This window comes from Ursus maritimus, unplaced genomic scaffold, assembly GCF_017311325.1.
Source record: "Ursus maritimus isolate PB19 unplaced genomic scaffold, ASM1731132v1 scaffold_12, whole genome shotgun sequence".
Taxonomy (NCBI): domain Eukaryota; kingdom Metazoa; phylum Chordata; class Mammalia; order Carnivora; family Ursidae; genus Ursus; species Ursus maritimus.
In genome coordinates this window covers 9,288,751-9,303,544 of record NW_024423564.1, presented here as the reverse complement: position 1 = coordinate 9,303,544, position 14,794 = coordinate 9,288,751, and the positions used below count along the sequence as shown (strand labels likewise).

General features: G+C 44.1%; 1 protein-coding gene across 3 annotated transcripts in view; it reads right to left on the bottom strand.

The window, feature by feature from the left end:
• TSPAN2 (tetraspanin 2) overlaps positions 1–14,794 on the bottom strand; it is a 54,365-nt gene that overhangs the window by 15,821 nt on the left and 23,750 nt on the right. For all 3 annotated transcript variants that reach the window (XR_005834044.1, XM_040626871.1, XM_040626872.1), the window contains exons 3-6: positions 12,168–12,265; positions 10,328–10,402; positions 8,957–9,055; positions 7,630–7,701 (exon numbers count right to left, since the gene is read on the bottom strand). Coding sequence is in view for 2 of the 3 variants with exons in the window: in XM_040626871.1 (XP_040482805.1) it covers positions 7,630–7,701; positions 8,957–9,055; positions 10,328–10,402; positions 12,168–12,265 (344 nt within the window). In the remaining variant the exon portion in view is untranslated. The remainder of the gene's footprint in view (positions 1–7,629; positions 7,702–8,956; positions 9,056–10,327; positions 10,403–12,167; positions 12,266–14,794) is intronic.

The following is a 14,794-nucleotide window of genomic DNA, read 5'->3' as shown; positions in this document are numbered from 1 at the left end:
GGACCTCACAGGAAGAGAGCCCTGAAGTTCATGGTCACAGCAGCATCAGCAGATGGATTGAGAGCAGACATCTGGTCTGACTGCAGGCCCCACCCACCAATGAAAGCCTCTCAGGGGACAAGGCAGAGACAGTGCCTTGCAGTTTGGCATGACCACAGCCCCAGTAGATGGGATGAGGGCAGACATCTGGTTTGACTGCTGACACTGAATAAGCCCACTGTGGCCCCAGACTGACCCTGTAACAGCATAGGAACCAAACCCTGTCAACTATAGGCAAAGTGGCCCATTGAAGTTGTCTGGATTGAAGATAAACAAGACTCAGCCAGAACAGTAGGGCCTGTGCAACCCACACAGAAGACACCCCTGAAGCTCCCAGTCCTGGTGAAGAGGGCACACTGCACTGCAGCGTGCCACAGGACCTCTTCTTCATAGGCCACCACTTTCAAGATCAGAAGACATAACTGACTTTCCTAATACATAGATACAAACACAGAGAGTCACACAACATTAGGAGAAAACATCTTAAATTATAGGATGAAAACACAGCAAAAGAACTAAATGAAATGGATATAAACAACATTCCCGATAAAGAATTCGGAGCAATGGTTATATTCACTGGACTTGAGAAAAGAGTGGAGGATCTCACTGAGATCTTCAACAAAGAGAAAATGTAAAAAAGGACCAATCAAAGATAAAGAACTCAATAACCAAAATTAAAAATACACTAGCGGGAATCAATAGTAGATTAGAGGAAACAGAAAAATGGATCAGAAAGCTAGAAAACAGGGTAATGGAAAGCAGCCATGCTGAACAGCAAAAAGAAAAAAAAAATGAGAACAGGTTAAGGGAATTCAGTGACATCATCAAGCATAATAAAATTCACATTATAAGAATACAAGAGAAGAAGAAGATAGAAAAGGGGGCAGAACACTTATTTGAAGAAATAATAGCTGGAAACTTCCCTAATATAGGGAAAGAAACATGTCCANNGGTCCAGGCAGCACAGAGAGCCTCTAACAAGATGAACCCAAGGAGATACACACCAAGACACATAATAATTAAAATGGCAAAAAACAGTGATAAAGAGAGAATTTTAAAAGCAGCAAGAGAAAAGTAACAGTTACAAAAAAAAAGGAAACCCCATAAGACTACCAGCTGATTTTTCAGCAGAGACTCTGCAGGCCAGAAGGGAGTGGCATGAAAAATTCAAAGTGCTGAAAGGCAAAAACCTGCAACCAAGAATACTCTACCCAGCAAGGCTATAATTCAGAATAGAAGGAGAGATAAAGAGTTTCCCAGATAAACAAAAGTTAAAGGAGTTCATCACCACTAAATCAGACTTACAAGGAACATTAAAGGGAGTTCTTTAAGTGGGATGAAAAGGCCATAAACAGGAGTAAGAAAATTATGAAAGGCAAAAATTTCACAGGTAAATACGAACAAACAAAAGTAGTAGATTAATCACTTATAAAAACAGTACAGAGATTAAACCACAAATGCAGTAAAATCAATTATATCTGTAAAAATCAAAGAATTCATGAAATAAAAGAACGTCAAGTGTGACATTATATAAATAAAATGTGGAGAAGGGGGAGTAAAAATTTAGTGCTTTTAGAATGGGTTCAAACTTAAGTGACCACCAGCTTACTATAGACTGCTATGTGCATAAGATGTTGTATATGAGCTTAATGGTAACTGCAAATCAAAAACTTGTAATAATATGCAAAACATAAGGAGAAAGGAATCCAAGCAAATTACAGAAGAAATCATTAAATCACAAGGGAAGAGAGCAAAAAGAAAAAAAGAACAGAGATGAACCACAAAATAACCATAAAACAAGTAACAAAATGACAATAAGTACATACCTATCAATAATGACTTTGAATGTGAATGAACTAAATGCTCCAATCACAAGACATAGGGCGACTGAATGTATAAAAAAACAAGACCAATCTACATGCTGCCTAAAATAGACTCATTTCAGACTTAAAGACACATGCGGATTGAAAGTGAAGGACTAGAAAAACCTTTATCATGCAATGGAAGCAAAAAAGGTGGGGTAGCAATACTTATATTGGACAAAATAGACTTTAAAACAAAGGCTGTAATAAGAGACAAAGGAAGGTCACTACATAATGATAAAGGGAACAATCCAACAAGAGGATATAACAATTGTAAATATTTATGCACCCAAATACATCAAGCAACCATTAACACACTTAAAGGAAGAAACTGATAGTCTACCATAATAGTAGGGGACCTTAACACCCTACTTACATCAATGGATAGATCATCCAGGCAGAAAATCAGCAAGGAAACAGTGGCTCTGAATGATACATTGGACCAGATGGACCTAACAGATATATTCAGAACATTCCATCCAATAAGAATAGAATACACACTCTTTTCAAGTGTATACGGAACATTCTCCAGAACAGGTCACAATGTTAGGCCACAAAACACATCTCAATAAATTCAAAAAGATTGAAATAATATCATACATATTCTCCAACCACAACAGTATGAAATTAGAAATCAATCACAAGAAAAAATCTGGAAAGAACACAAATACATGGAGGCTAAATAACAAGGAATAAGTCAACCAAAAAAATCAAAGAGAAAATTAAAAAATACATGGAGACAAATGAAAATGATTACACAATGTTCCAAAATCTTCGGGATGCAGCAAAAGCTGTTCTAAGACCAAAGATTATAGCAATACATGCCTACCTCAAGAACCAAGAAAAATCTCAAACAACCTAAACTTACACAAAAGGATCTAGAAAAAAGAAAACAAACCAAGCTCAAAGCCAGTGGAAGAAAGGAAATAATAAACTTTAGAGCAGAAATAAATGAAACAGAGACTAAAAAAAACCAGTAGAACAGATAAATGAAAACAGGAGCTGGTTCTTGGAAAAGATCAATAAAATTGATAAACCTTTAGCCAGACTCATCAAAAAGGAAGACCCATCAAATAAATAAAATCAGAAAAAAAGGAGAAGAAAAAGCAACCGACATCACAGAAACATGAAAGATTATAAAAGAATATGAAAAATCTTATGCCAACAAATCGGACAACCTAGAAGAAATGGATAAATCCCTAGAAACAAATTTGAACAGACTGAATACTAGCAATGAAACTGAATCAGTAATTTAAAAACTCCCAACAAACAAAAGTACAGGACCAGATGGCTTCTCAGGTGAATTCTACCACTTGTTTAAAGAAGAGTTAACACCTATCCTTTTTTTTTTAGTATTTTCTTTTTTTTGAAAGAGAGAAAGAGAGCCTGCGTGAGTGGGGGGAGGGGCAGAGGGAGAGAGAAAGAGAGTATCTTAAGCAGGTTCCATGTTCAGCACAGAGCCTGATGTGGGGCTTGATCATAGGACCCTGAGATCATGACCTGAGCCAGAATCAAGAGTCAGATGTTTAATTGACTGAGCCACCAGGCTCCCTGAGTTAACACCTGTTTTCAAATTATTCTAAAAAATAGAAGAGGAAGGAAAGCTTCTAAATTCATTCTATGAGGTCAGCATTACCCTGATACCAAAACCAGACAGAGACACTACAAAATAAGAGAACTATAAGCCAATGTCTCTGTTGAACAAAGATGCAAAAATCTTCAACAAAATAATAACAAACCAAATCCAGCAATAATAAAAAAATCATTCACCATATGATCAAGTGGGACTTATTCTTGGTATGCAAGGTATTCACAACTCAATCAACTTGATATATCACAACAATGAAAGAAAGGTTTTACCATATGATCACCTCAATAGATGCAGAAAAAGCATTTAACAAGATACAACATCCATTCATGATAAAAGCCCTCAGCAAAGTAGGTTTAGAGGGAACATATAGCAACATAATAAAGGCCATATATGACAAGCCCACAGCTGAAATTTACATAAGGGTGAAAAACTGAGAGCTTTTCTTCTAAGATCAGGAAGAAGATAACGATATCCACTCTTACCATTTTTTTTTTCTTTTTTCTTTTTTCCCACTCTCACCACTTTATTCAACCTAGTACTGGAAGTTCTAGCCACAGCAATCAGGCAACAAAAAGAAATAAGGCATCCAAACTCGTAAGGGAGAAATAAAGCTTTCACCATTTGCAGATGACATGATACTATACATAGAACACCCTAAAGACTCCAACAGAAAACTACCAGAATAGGTAAATGAGTTCAGTAAGGTTGCAGGATACAAAATCAGTATACAGAAATCTGTTGCATTTCTATACACTAATAATGAAGTAGTAGAAAGAGAAATTAAGAAAACAATCCTATTTACCATTGCACCCAAAATAATAAAATACTTAGGAATAAACTTAGCCAAGGAGGTGAAAGATCTGTACTCTGAAAACTATAAAACATTGATGAAAGAAATTGAAGATGACACAAAGACATTTCATGCTCCTAGACTGGAAGAACAAATATTGTTAAAATGTACGTACTAGCCAAAGCAATCTACACATTTAATGCAATCCCTATCAAAATACCAACAATATTTTTCATAGAATGAGAACAAATAACCCTAAAATTTCTATGGAACCATGAAAGACCCCAAATAGCCAAGGCAATCTTGACTAACAAGAACAAAGCTGGAGAAAACCAATCCAAGATTTCAAGGTACACTACAAAGCTGCAGTAATCAAAACAGTATGGTACTGGCACAAAAAAAGACACATCAATGGAACAGAATAGAGTCCAAAAATAAACCCACGCTTTTATGGTCAACTAATCTATGACAAAGGAGGCAAGATTATGCAATGGGGAAAAGATAGTCTCTTCAACAAATGGTGCTGGAAAACTGGACCACCTTTTTACATCATACACAAAAATAAACTCAAAATGGATTAAAGACCTAAATATGAGACCTGAAAAAATAAAATTCCTAGAAGAAAACATGAGCAGTAATCTCTTTGACATTGGCTGTCGAAACATTTTTCTAGTTATGTCTCTTGAGGTATGGGAAACAAAAGCAAAAATAAACTATTGGGACTACATCAAAATAAAAAACTTCTGCAGAGCAAAGGAAATAATCAACAAAAGAAAAAGACAACCTATGAATGGGAGTAGACATTTACAAATGGTGTATCAGATAAGGCGTTAATATCCAAACTATCTAAAGAACTTGTAGAACTCAACACCAAAAAACCAAATATCCAATTAAAAAATGGGCAAAGGACTTGAATAGATATTTCTCCAAAGAAGACATCCAGATGGCCAACAGACACATGAAAAGATGCTCAATATTGCTCATCATCAGGGAAATGCAAATCAAAACCACAATGGAATGTCACCTCCACTGTGCAGGACAGTATGCGGGCTCCTCAATATATCAAAAATAGAAATACCATATGATCCAACAATTCTACTATTGGGTATTTACCCAAAGAAAAACATTAATACGAAAAGATATATGGCACCCTATGTTCATTGCAGCATTATTTATAATAACGAAAATATGGAAGCAACCCAAATGTCCATCAAGAGATGAATGGATTACGAAGTAGTATATATACACAATGGAACATCACTCAGCCATAAAAAAGAATGAACTCTTGAAATATGCAACAACATGAATGGGCCTAGAGGGTATAATGCTAAGTGAAATAGAGAAACACAGTCCGAGAAAGCCAAATACCATATGCTTTCACTCACATGTGCAAATTAAGAAACAAAACAGATGAGCAAACAAAGAAAACAAAGACAAAAAACAGATTCTTAAGTACAGAGGACAAACTGGTGGTTGCCAGAGGGGAGGTGGGTGGGGGATTGGGTGAAATAGACAAAGGGGATTAAGGAGTGTACTTGTGATGAGCCCTGAGTAATGTACAGAAGTATCGAATCTTTATACATCTGAAACGAATTTAACACTGTATGTTAATGATACTTGAACGACAACAAAAACGAATCACTTCAGGAGGGCCTCCTGCAGCCCTTCAAATCGCAGGCCCCTGTTGAGTGTGCGGTGCTCCCTCTCATGAAGCTTTACTCGTGTGCGTCCGCGTGTGGTGCTGGCCCCCTTGCAGGTCTGTCCAGCAGATGGTGAGGACGCTGAGGGCAGCGGCTGCGCTCCAGCTCACAGGGAGTCGGCAGTGTTCAATGTAGGACTCACGACACAAGCTGGAGCGAAGACCTCATCGGTCCCTTCACAGCTGCACGCTGAGAGCCTCCATGTCATCGTCCCCACATTCCATATTCCCCCCCCTTATTTCCCACATTGTAGCTGTGCTTTCCCCAACCCCTTCACTGAAATCGCACAGCAAACACCACTAACGATCTCCGAAGACCAGATTCAACACGTTATTCCCGGCCTTCAGGTCTTTGTCTTCTTCCTCGCATTGGACTCTACAGACAAACCATCTCCTTCACTTCCCAGGCACCACTGCCTTTGGACTCTCCCCGGTTCGACTCCTCCTTCCCAGTCTTCTGGCTTCTTGTCCTCTGCGTTCCCCTTTTCAGCGCACCTCTACCTTAGTCGACACAATCTCCCTGGGGTTCCCTTCCGCTGCTGTGCCTTCAGCTATGGCCACGGCGCTGGGATTTTTACACTTATCTTTACCTCAGATTACGTGTAAGTCCCACAGACTTCTCAAGGGCAAACTTGACCCAAACCACCCCAGGATCTGCTCCTTTCCCTATAGTCACCTCTCATGGGGAGCAGAGCCTCTACCCACCCATTCTGCCCAAGCAGAAGTCTGAAGTCTTACCTTCCTCCCTTCCACTCCCCACTCACATGCAGGAGGCCTGCGGATTCCAGCCCTGAACGTCTCTGGATCTGCTGCTTCCTCTCGCTTCCCACTGCTCGTCACCTGCGTAAGCTCCTCATCCTCTCCTGCCACGGTGATCACAAGTGCCACTGAAGTGGCCTCCCTCCACCACTCTCCAACCGTCTGTCACACCAGCCGCCTGAGTACTGTTTCTAGGATGCACGACTGACTATGTTAATCCCCTAAAAGCAACACCTTTCCCAAACTGCCAGGTGTAAAATAATGCCTCTGTCCACCTCCCCAAGCATGTCCCTCACCATCCCCTCTGCAGTCCCTCTTTTCCTGCCAATCTCGAGTTCCATTCTGCTGCGCCTCTCTTCCTGCTGCTTTCTGGGCCTGGGATGACCTTCCCTTGTCAAAACGCAGTTCAAGGATTCCAACCCGTGTGCAGCTTTCCTAATACCACTGTCTCCACTGTACCCTCTACAGGCCAGGCACAGCACCATCTCCCTTGATCAGTCTGCAAGGCCACGGACACAAAAGCCCCATTCTTCATCTTAGAATTTTCAGAACCCGGCACAGTGCCCGACACACAGCACTTAATTAATGAAGCCTTTATCAGTGACTTCCACAGAGAGGTGGGGGGCAACATTCTCAGGGTGCACACCCCTGGCCCTGGCAAGTTTAATTAACCACATAGCAATCGCACCGTTATGGGCAAGTCAGCATACCATCATTTCCCATGGTACCAGGAGACCGGGACTCAGCATTGCATCACTTAGTTTACATAGAAGATAGCTGAGGCACAGAAGCCACTGGGAGAGGGCCTCCTAGAATCACACCCGTCACCCCACGGGCTAGAACAATCTTACACGACAGGTAGAATAGGGACCCTGGTAGAGAAGCTTACCTTGGGCCCTAGAAGCTCCTTTGGGCATGTGGGTTGGACCTGTTCAGAGCTTTCTTTTCCACAGCACTGAAACTAGAGAGTCAGAAAAGAGTTTTTAGGGCATAGGAGGGAGAAGTGGGAGCTGCAAGTCTGGGCATCACTGCTGAAGACTGGGGGACAGAGCAGCAAATCAGCTAGGGGACCCAGTCACTGCAACTCAAACTGCCATTTCTAGAAAGATGGTGAAGAGTCACATAATCATGCTAGCAAAACAAGAAAAGGACTTCTGTAAAGTTTTCTGAGTTTTACGATGGCAAGTGGCTCAAGGCAACCCAAACAAAGCAAGAAGCCAGTTGACGGTGTCTGTGTAAATTGCTGTTTTTTAGACAGGAACTGGGTCTTTAGATTTTTTTTTTTTTTTTCAGCCTGGGAGTAATTTAACCTGCTGAGTAGCTAAAGTTTTATGAGCTTCAGGAAGGGCTCATTAACTGGGGACAGTCTGGGACGGAGAGGAGAAGTGACCACAGTAAATAAACCCCAGGGGCTGAAAGACCAGGGCCTGAAGGCTGGCCAGTAAACAGGTGTCCTGTCCTATGGCTGGCCCCTCAAGGACAAAGGAGAGTGTGTGCTGCTTGATGCCTGCGGGGCAGCCGAGACTGAGCAGAAGAAATGGTGGGCACCTTCCAGGACATTCCCCTGATGTACAAGAATGGGGCTACCTGAAAGCACTTGGCCCAGGAGTTCATAGCCACTTCTCCATATTGCTGGGGTTAGGATTCGGGCCTGGTCTATCTCCTCTGTACGCCCTCCTTGGTTAACTGTGCGCAGCCCTCAGCACTGCACTGACAGCTCAGTCCCATGGAATGTTCCAGGATACAAGGAGCATGGCTATCTCCGTGTCCTTTCATTTTACAAATGGGGAGCCGAGCGATTATCAGGAAGACCAGGAACTTGCTCAAGGTCACAGAGCCGCTCAGTGGCGCAGCTGCAGCTAGAAATGAGCTTTCCCAGCTTGAAGGTCAAGGTCGTTTCTGTTACACCAGTACGCCACCTTCTGAGAGACCTTGGTATTCACTCGGGCTGCTTTCTGGGGGTTCTTATTTGTGCTCTTTTGTCTCTCTGGGGCACACTGCCTGACTTCCTCTCGTGAACCCTCTGCACTAGGCCTCTTCCTCTTCTAGGTTCTACACAGAACGCCTACTGTGGCTCCTGCGAGGGCTGGAATACAGCACTACGGCTTCATTTCACCCAATGTATTCTGATCTTTAATCTACGTGATGAGAGAGAACCTGGCTAACGAATGATCTTTAAAAGGTAACGATTTTAAGGAAGAAGTAAGGTTACTTACTGTTGAGTGGAAGGTAATGAGAGTCCCATTTCCCCTTTCCCTGTCTTTCAGGTAATCATTATAAGCCTCTTCATACATGGTCTGAACATGTCGTATAGCCTGAAAAAAATGCCAGGAAACCAATGGGACAGTGAGTGGGAAGTTTCGAACATTCTCCTTTCATCAAGGGAAACCCCCTCTCCCTCACCCTTGGAAAATACAGCCTTTCCCTGTGTTTATCTGTATTTTAAGACAATTCTGCATATAGGGGACAGATTACAGACTCTGGAGTTTCTCAGATACTTTTGGAGATGGAAGGATAGACTAACCAAGGATTACTTTCATAGACTAGAAAGATTTCTTAGAGCAGAGGTTCTCAGGCCTGAATGGACATCAGCATCCATCAGCCCCCCGATCCCTGGGCTCACCCGGGAGATTCTGACGTACAACTAGGGCGGGGACTTACGCATGCTTGGGACCCTACTGGTTAAAACTACTCAAGTCTGTTCATGATGTGGTTTGAAAGATGTTCATGACCAAGGAAAACTGGTTCAGTGTACAAATATCATATGAAACTTAGACAATGCACTTCCGGTATAAAGGCATGTGATCTGACATCCATAGTGGTCTCAAAAAGTCCCAAGATCCAATTCCTCCACCCTACCAACAGAACCAACCACTTTAGAAATATTCCAAAGGAGGCGATATTTACTTATTTTACATGTTTACCATTTAAAAAAATCTAAAGTTCATAAACACAATACTGATAGTACATGAATTTATGTGAAATGAAGTAAACTTAAGATTCCATTCTTCCTCCTTTTCATGCCCTTCTTTCCCACAATGGGTCTTAACAGCATGTCCCTTCTGAAAAGGCCAATTCCTCTGTGCGTTCTCTTGATAACCTATTTTGGACACCTATAGTTTGAGCACCAATGTAAATAAACAGCAGCAGGTCAGGCTTTAGTCTTTGAGGATGACGCAGCCTTTTTTCAGGCCAAGCCCTCTGGGCAAATGATAGTCTAACAAGGGATGAAAACGCATGTTCCTCTCCATCCGTCTTTCTCATGTGTGCCATCTACCCACTTCCCTGTGAGAAATGGGATCGTCTTCAACTAGAGATCCTTTAAAAGAAATCATAGACTCTTTTATAGATCTCATGAAAGCTATGAATTATCGCCTCAGAAAAATGTGTGCACGTAAATGTACGCACACTTACACATACAGTATGCACAGGTCTGCACAACACTTTCAGGTTACAAAGTTCTGTGTAAACCATATCTCTGGGGGTTATTTAGTTTTCCAGTATCATTGTGAGTGTAACAGTCTCATAGCCTTGGCCGTAAGGAAACACTTTAACCATCGTAAAAAGAAACTGTAATTTCTACTTACTACACCCTTGCCTATAAAAGCAAATACTCCAGTGGTTACTTCAGCAGCAAATATCACCAGTAGGCAGGTGAAGAACTGTAGAGGAGAGAAAATACTCACTTCATTAACTCAATACCTTTTCAGTTTATTTGGCCTCTTTAATGCTAGTTCCATTTGAAAACAAAAACAAAAACACAGAGGCAAGGTTATTAGTTTGAATTGACCTGGTAGGAAGCATCTACCCCCATTCCCCTGTAGTTTGTTCATTCATTCATTCGCTCATTAATTCATTCAGCCATTGTTCATTAAGCATCTACTCTGCACCAGGCACTGTCCTTGGCACTGGGTATACAGTGGTGAATAAGATATGATTCCCACGTCTCTACTATCATGGACCTCATATTAGAAAATGGGATGAATATCTACCATTTGCATTGACATGGATGGAACTGGAGGGGATTATGCTAAGTGAAATCAGTCAAGCAGAGAAAGACAATTATCATATGGTTTCTCTCATATGTGGAACATGAAGAATAGCACAGAGGACCACAGGGGAAGGGAGGGAAAACTGAATGGGAAGAAATCAGAGAGGGAGACAGACCATGAGAGACTCTGGATTCTGGGAAACAAACTGAGGGTTACAGAAGGGAGGGGGTGGGGGGATGGGGTAACAGGGTGATGGGTGTTAAGGAGGGCACACGTTGGGATGAGCACTGGGTGTTATAGACAACTAATGAATCATTGAACGCTACATCGAAAACTAATGACGTACTATATGTTGGCTAACTGAACATAATAAGAAAACAAAGAAAATGGGCAGTATGATAAATGAGTAAAGCAATAAAAAAGTGAGTTAGATAATTTCAGGTAGTGATAAAGAAATCCCGCCACTTAGCACAGTGCCTGGCTCCTAGGCGCTCAAGGAATTTTATGAACCAAAGAGATTCTGTAAAGGTGTAAAACAAGGCCAGGAGATAGGGAGGGACTGGTGGGGCCTGGGCTTGGGGAAGGTGTGGCCCAGACTGTGCGGGCTGTGAGGCTTCTCTGGGGAGCGGGAGTGGCGGTGAGGGGTGCCCTCCTGGATGGATTTCTGTTCTGGTCTCTTGGGTCTGCTCTGTGTTCAGTGACCAACAACAGGGAGGCTTGCTTGATAAGAGGGAAAGACGGGAAGAGTGGAGGACTGAGGACACGGGTTAGAGATTCTACCCGGCAAGAGATGAGAAGCAGCCACAGTTAAAAATCAAAGATGGCAATGAGCAAGGGGAGACTGCCCCCTAAAATCGCTGTTTCTGACCCCTCGTGGAGAAAGACAAAATCTTTCTCTCTTCCGGCCCCTCTCCCTTCTCCTTGTTTCTCTCAGGTCACTCTGGCATTGGCTGTATAGCAGTAACTGAAATTCAGTCTTTTTTTCTTTTCTTCTTCTCTTCTTTTTCTTTCTTTTTTTTTTTTTTTTTTAAGTCAGAGGCTGCTTGTTAAAATAAACCACAAGGGGGATGTTTGGTCAAGTTATTGATCTCAAACAGCAATTCTTTTCTTCTAGTTAACAGCCCTTCCCTGCCTATAAGAACCTTAGCTGCCTCCCTCCCTGTGAAATCATTTTGAAAGAACAATCATAATTACCCCTTACAATTATTAGGCACTTTTCCTCCCCAAACATCTTCACGCTAATGATCTCATTTTTTTCATACTTTCCATATGAGGCAGGGACAAAGATAATATTATTCTTAAGCAAGAAATGGAGAAACAGAGACTCAGGGAAGAGGGAGTGAGTGCCAAGGTCTCAGTGGGCCCCAGGCGCTGGCGCTGGAGGCCAGACCTCCGGGCCCCTTCAGACCAGTTCCCTCCCCGATGCCCCACTTACAGATCCGAGCACACACTGCGACTCCCGCATGGCTCCGCAGCATCCGAAGAAGCCCACGGCCATCATCAGGGCCCCTGCTCCCACCAGCACATACAGCCCTGCGGGGAAGAGACAGAGGAGCCGCTGACCACTGGGTGGGCTGGCTCCCCGCGGCTCCAGGCCAGGCGTCCGACCCCTACTGAGGGAGGTGTCACGTCCCCTGCTGATAAGGTAACAGGTAACACCTGTTGAATGCACCTGACGGAACCTGCACAGGGATCCTGAGAGACGGGGGGCTACAGTTATCCCAGGGAACAGAGAAAGCTGGTACTTACAGAGGTGAAGGGGCCTCCTCACCATCACCTGAGCGGCAAGGCTCAGGAGTCCCACAGCGCATGCTCTTAATCACCTCCACACACCTCCCACATGCCAGGCACTTCTCCTTTCTGACCACTACCGCCCCTGTAAAGTGGCTATTACTATGATTTACGTGAAAGTGATGCAGTTGAGTCCGGGGGCGGCCAGGAGAGGGAACCAGAGCCGGGACACAAACCCACATCTCCCTAGGAGCCCCGTGGGCTCTCATGGCGCTCTGGAATTAATGGCTGTCTCCATCACAGGAGAGGCCCTGAGGGCAAAGTGTCCAGGAGGGAAAAGGGCTGATGGTCTGCCCAGATGGGGAAGCAGGGACACAGCAGACAGAAGAAGGAGGCTCTGGTTTCGGAGCAGGGCGGGGGATGGGGCACAGCAATAAGGCCACAAAGTTTTGTGAGAATCACCAACTTTAGAGGGCATCACCGTGTGTGCTGGGCACAGGGGAGGTTGCAGTGTTCCAAGAAAATAGCCAAGGAGAGGAGGCGACAAGGTAACACACACCAAACATTGTTACTAATACAATTTTAGCTACATTTATTAAGGGCTTATTTTTGCCAGCACAGCAACTGGCACAGATTTATTAATTTAATCTTCATGAGGCAAGGTACCATTATTATATCCATTTTCTAGAGAAACTAGGCCCCGAAAGGTTAAGTGATTTGCCCAAGATCATAGAGCTGGGATAAAAATACCCATCCGCCTCTAAAGCTGTCCCATCAACATTACCCTCACCTGCCCCGCCTGTCCAGCAACAACAGCAGCCTTAATTTGGGCGCTAATTTCCCTTACTACTGAAGTCAAGCCATAGGAACCGTTGCTCTCACAGAGAAAGAAAAGGACAGAAATGTTCTTGTTCTGAGAGAAATGAAGCCAAGCCCTTTCTTATTTCCTTTTCTGATCTGGAGATAAGTTAGAACACAATATGACGCCCAGTACTTGACTTGCTTAGAATAATGCTAATTGTCCCTATTTTATTTTTTGCATTTTATTCATATGAGTCACCTGGAAACCCCTCCCATTCTCTGAAAGGGTGGGGAGCCGGCGGCGGTCCACCTCTGTGGGGAAAGCCTGAGCGTGCCCGCGGGGTGCCTCTGGGGGGGCCCCTCTGGGGTGATGCTGGTGGTTTGTGGGCAGATCTGTCGGGTCCCTGACACAGATGGGTGGCAGGCCAGGCTGCTCCCCTTCCTGTACCACCCAGACTGTTCTCAGGGCCTCCGGGACGGGGACGGGGAAGCCCTGCTGTGTCTGCAGTCCCATGGCAGGTATTTCTCTCTCTCCTGCCCCGCCAGCTCGGCCCCTTCCTCCCCTTTCCTTTTCATTAAAAGAATGAGTTCATGTGGAATGGATGTGGTCACGAGAGAAATGATTCCGTCATAAAAACAGGGCTATTGTTGGCTCCACGGCCTCAACACCTCGTTGTTTTAAAATTTTTATTTTTCAAAGCCTTTTCATTTCCATCATCTCACTGGCTTCTCGAACAAGCCCATTAGGTGAGGCAAGGGTTCTAATTCTGTTTTGCTACTGGGAGTCAGAGAGGCATGAGGGCTCCAGGCAGGACACACAGGCCTGGAGCCCCGATTTCCATCCTGCTCAATCAGGCCGCAGGCAGCAGCCTTGCCACCTTCGTCAGTCCCCTCACAAAACGTCTCACAGGGGGGTGGGGGGGACTGCATTGTTGCAGTGATTTCCCACTGAAAGTGTGTACAGTCTACAGACGGTGCGAGTTACAGCCCAGGGACCGGGCCCACCTGGATCCTTCTCCAGCCTGGGCTCCGGCCCCCGGCGAATTCACCAGGACCCGACCCAGCCCTGCTCTCTTCCATTTTGTGCTTTTGCAGGTTCTCATATTTGTCTTTCTCTGCCGACGTGAAGTCCACCAACTAACCTTATTCACCCGATCTAGACCGTGCCCAGCACAAGACAGGATTCTTGACCAGACTAGCCGTCCGCCATTGCCCATCTCTGGGGAGAGAGAGATGCTAGGAATACATGTCAGCAAACCTCCACAAAGCCGCCCGGGGTCGGGCTCCCTCCAGCTCACCCCGAGAACGGGGTCCTGAGGGTCCGGAATGCGGGAAAGAGGGCTGCTGCTGAGGAGGCTGGGGTGCCGTGGACATGGGCGCGGGGCCGAGGAGGACACAGGTGTTGACGTCCCCAAGAAAATCTGCTTTATTTGTATAGTAGGCCATTCTCAGGCTCTCGGAATCCTAGAGCTCAGAGCAAAAACACGCTGAACTGACCCAGCAGCTCCAATTCCTGAGGCCTCTCTCCCC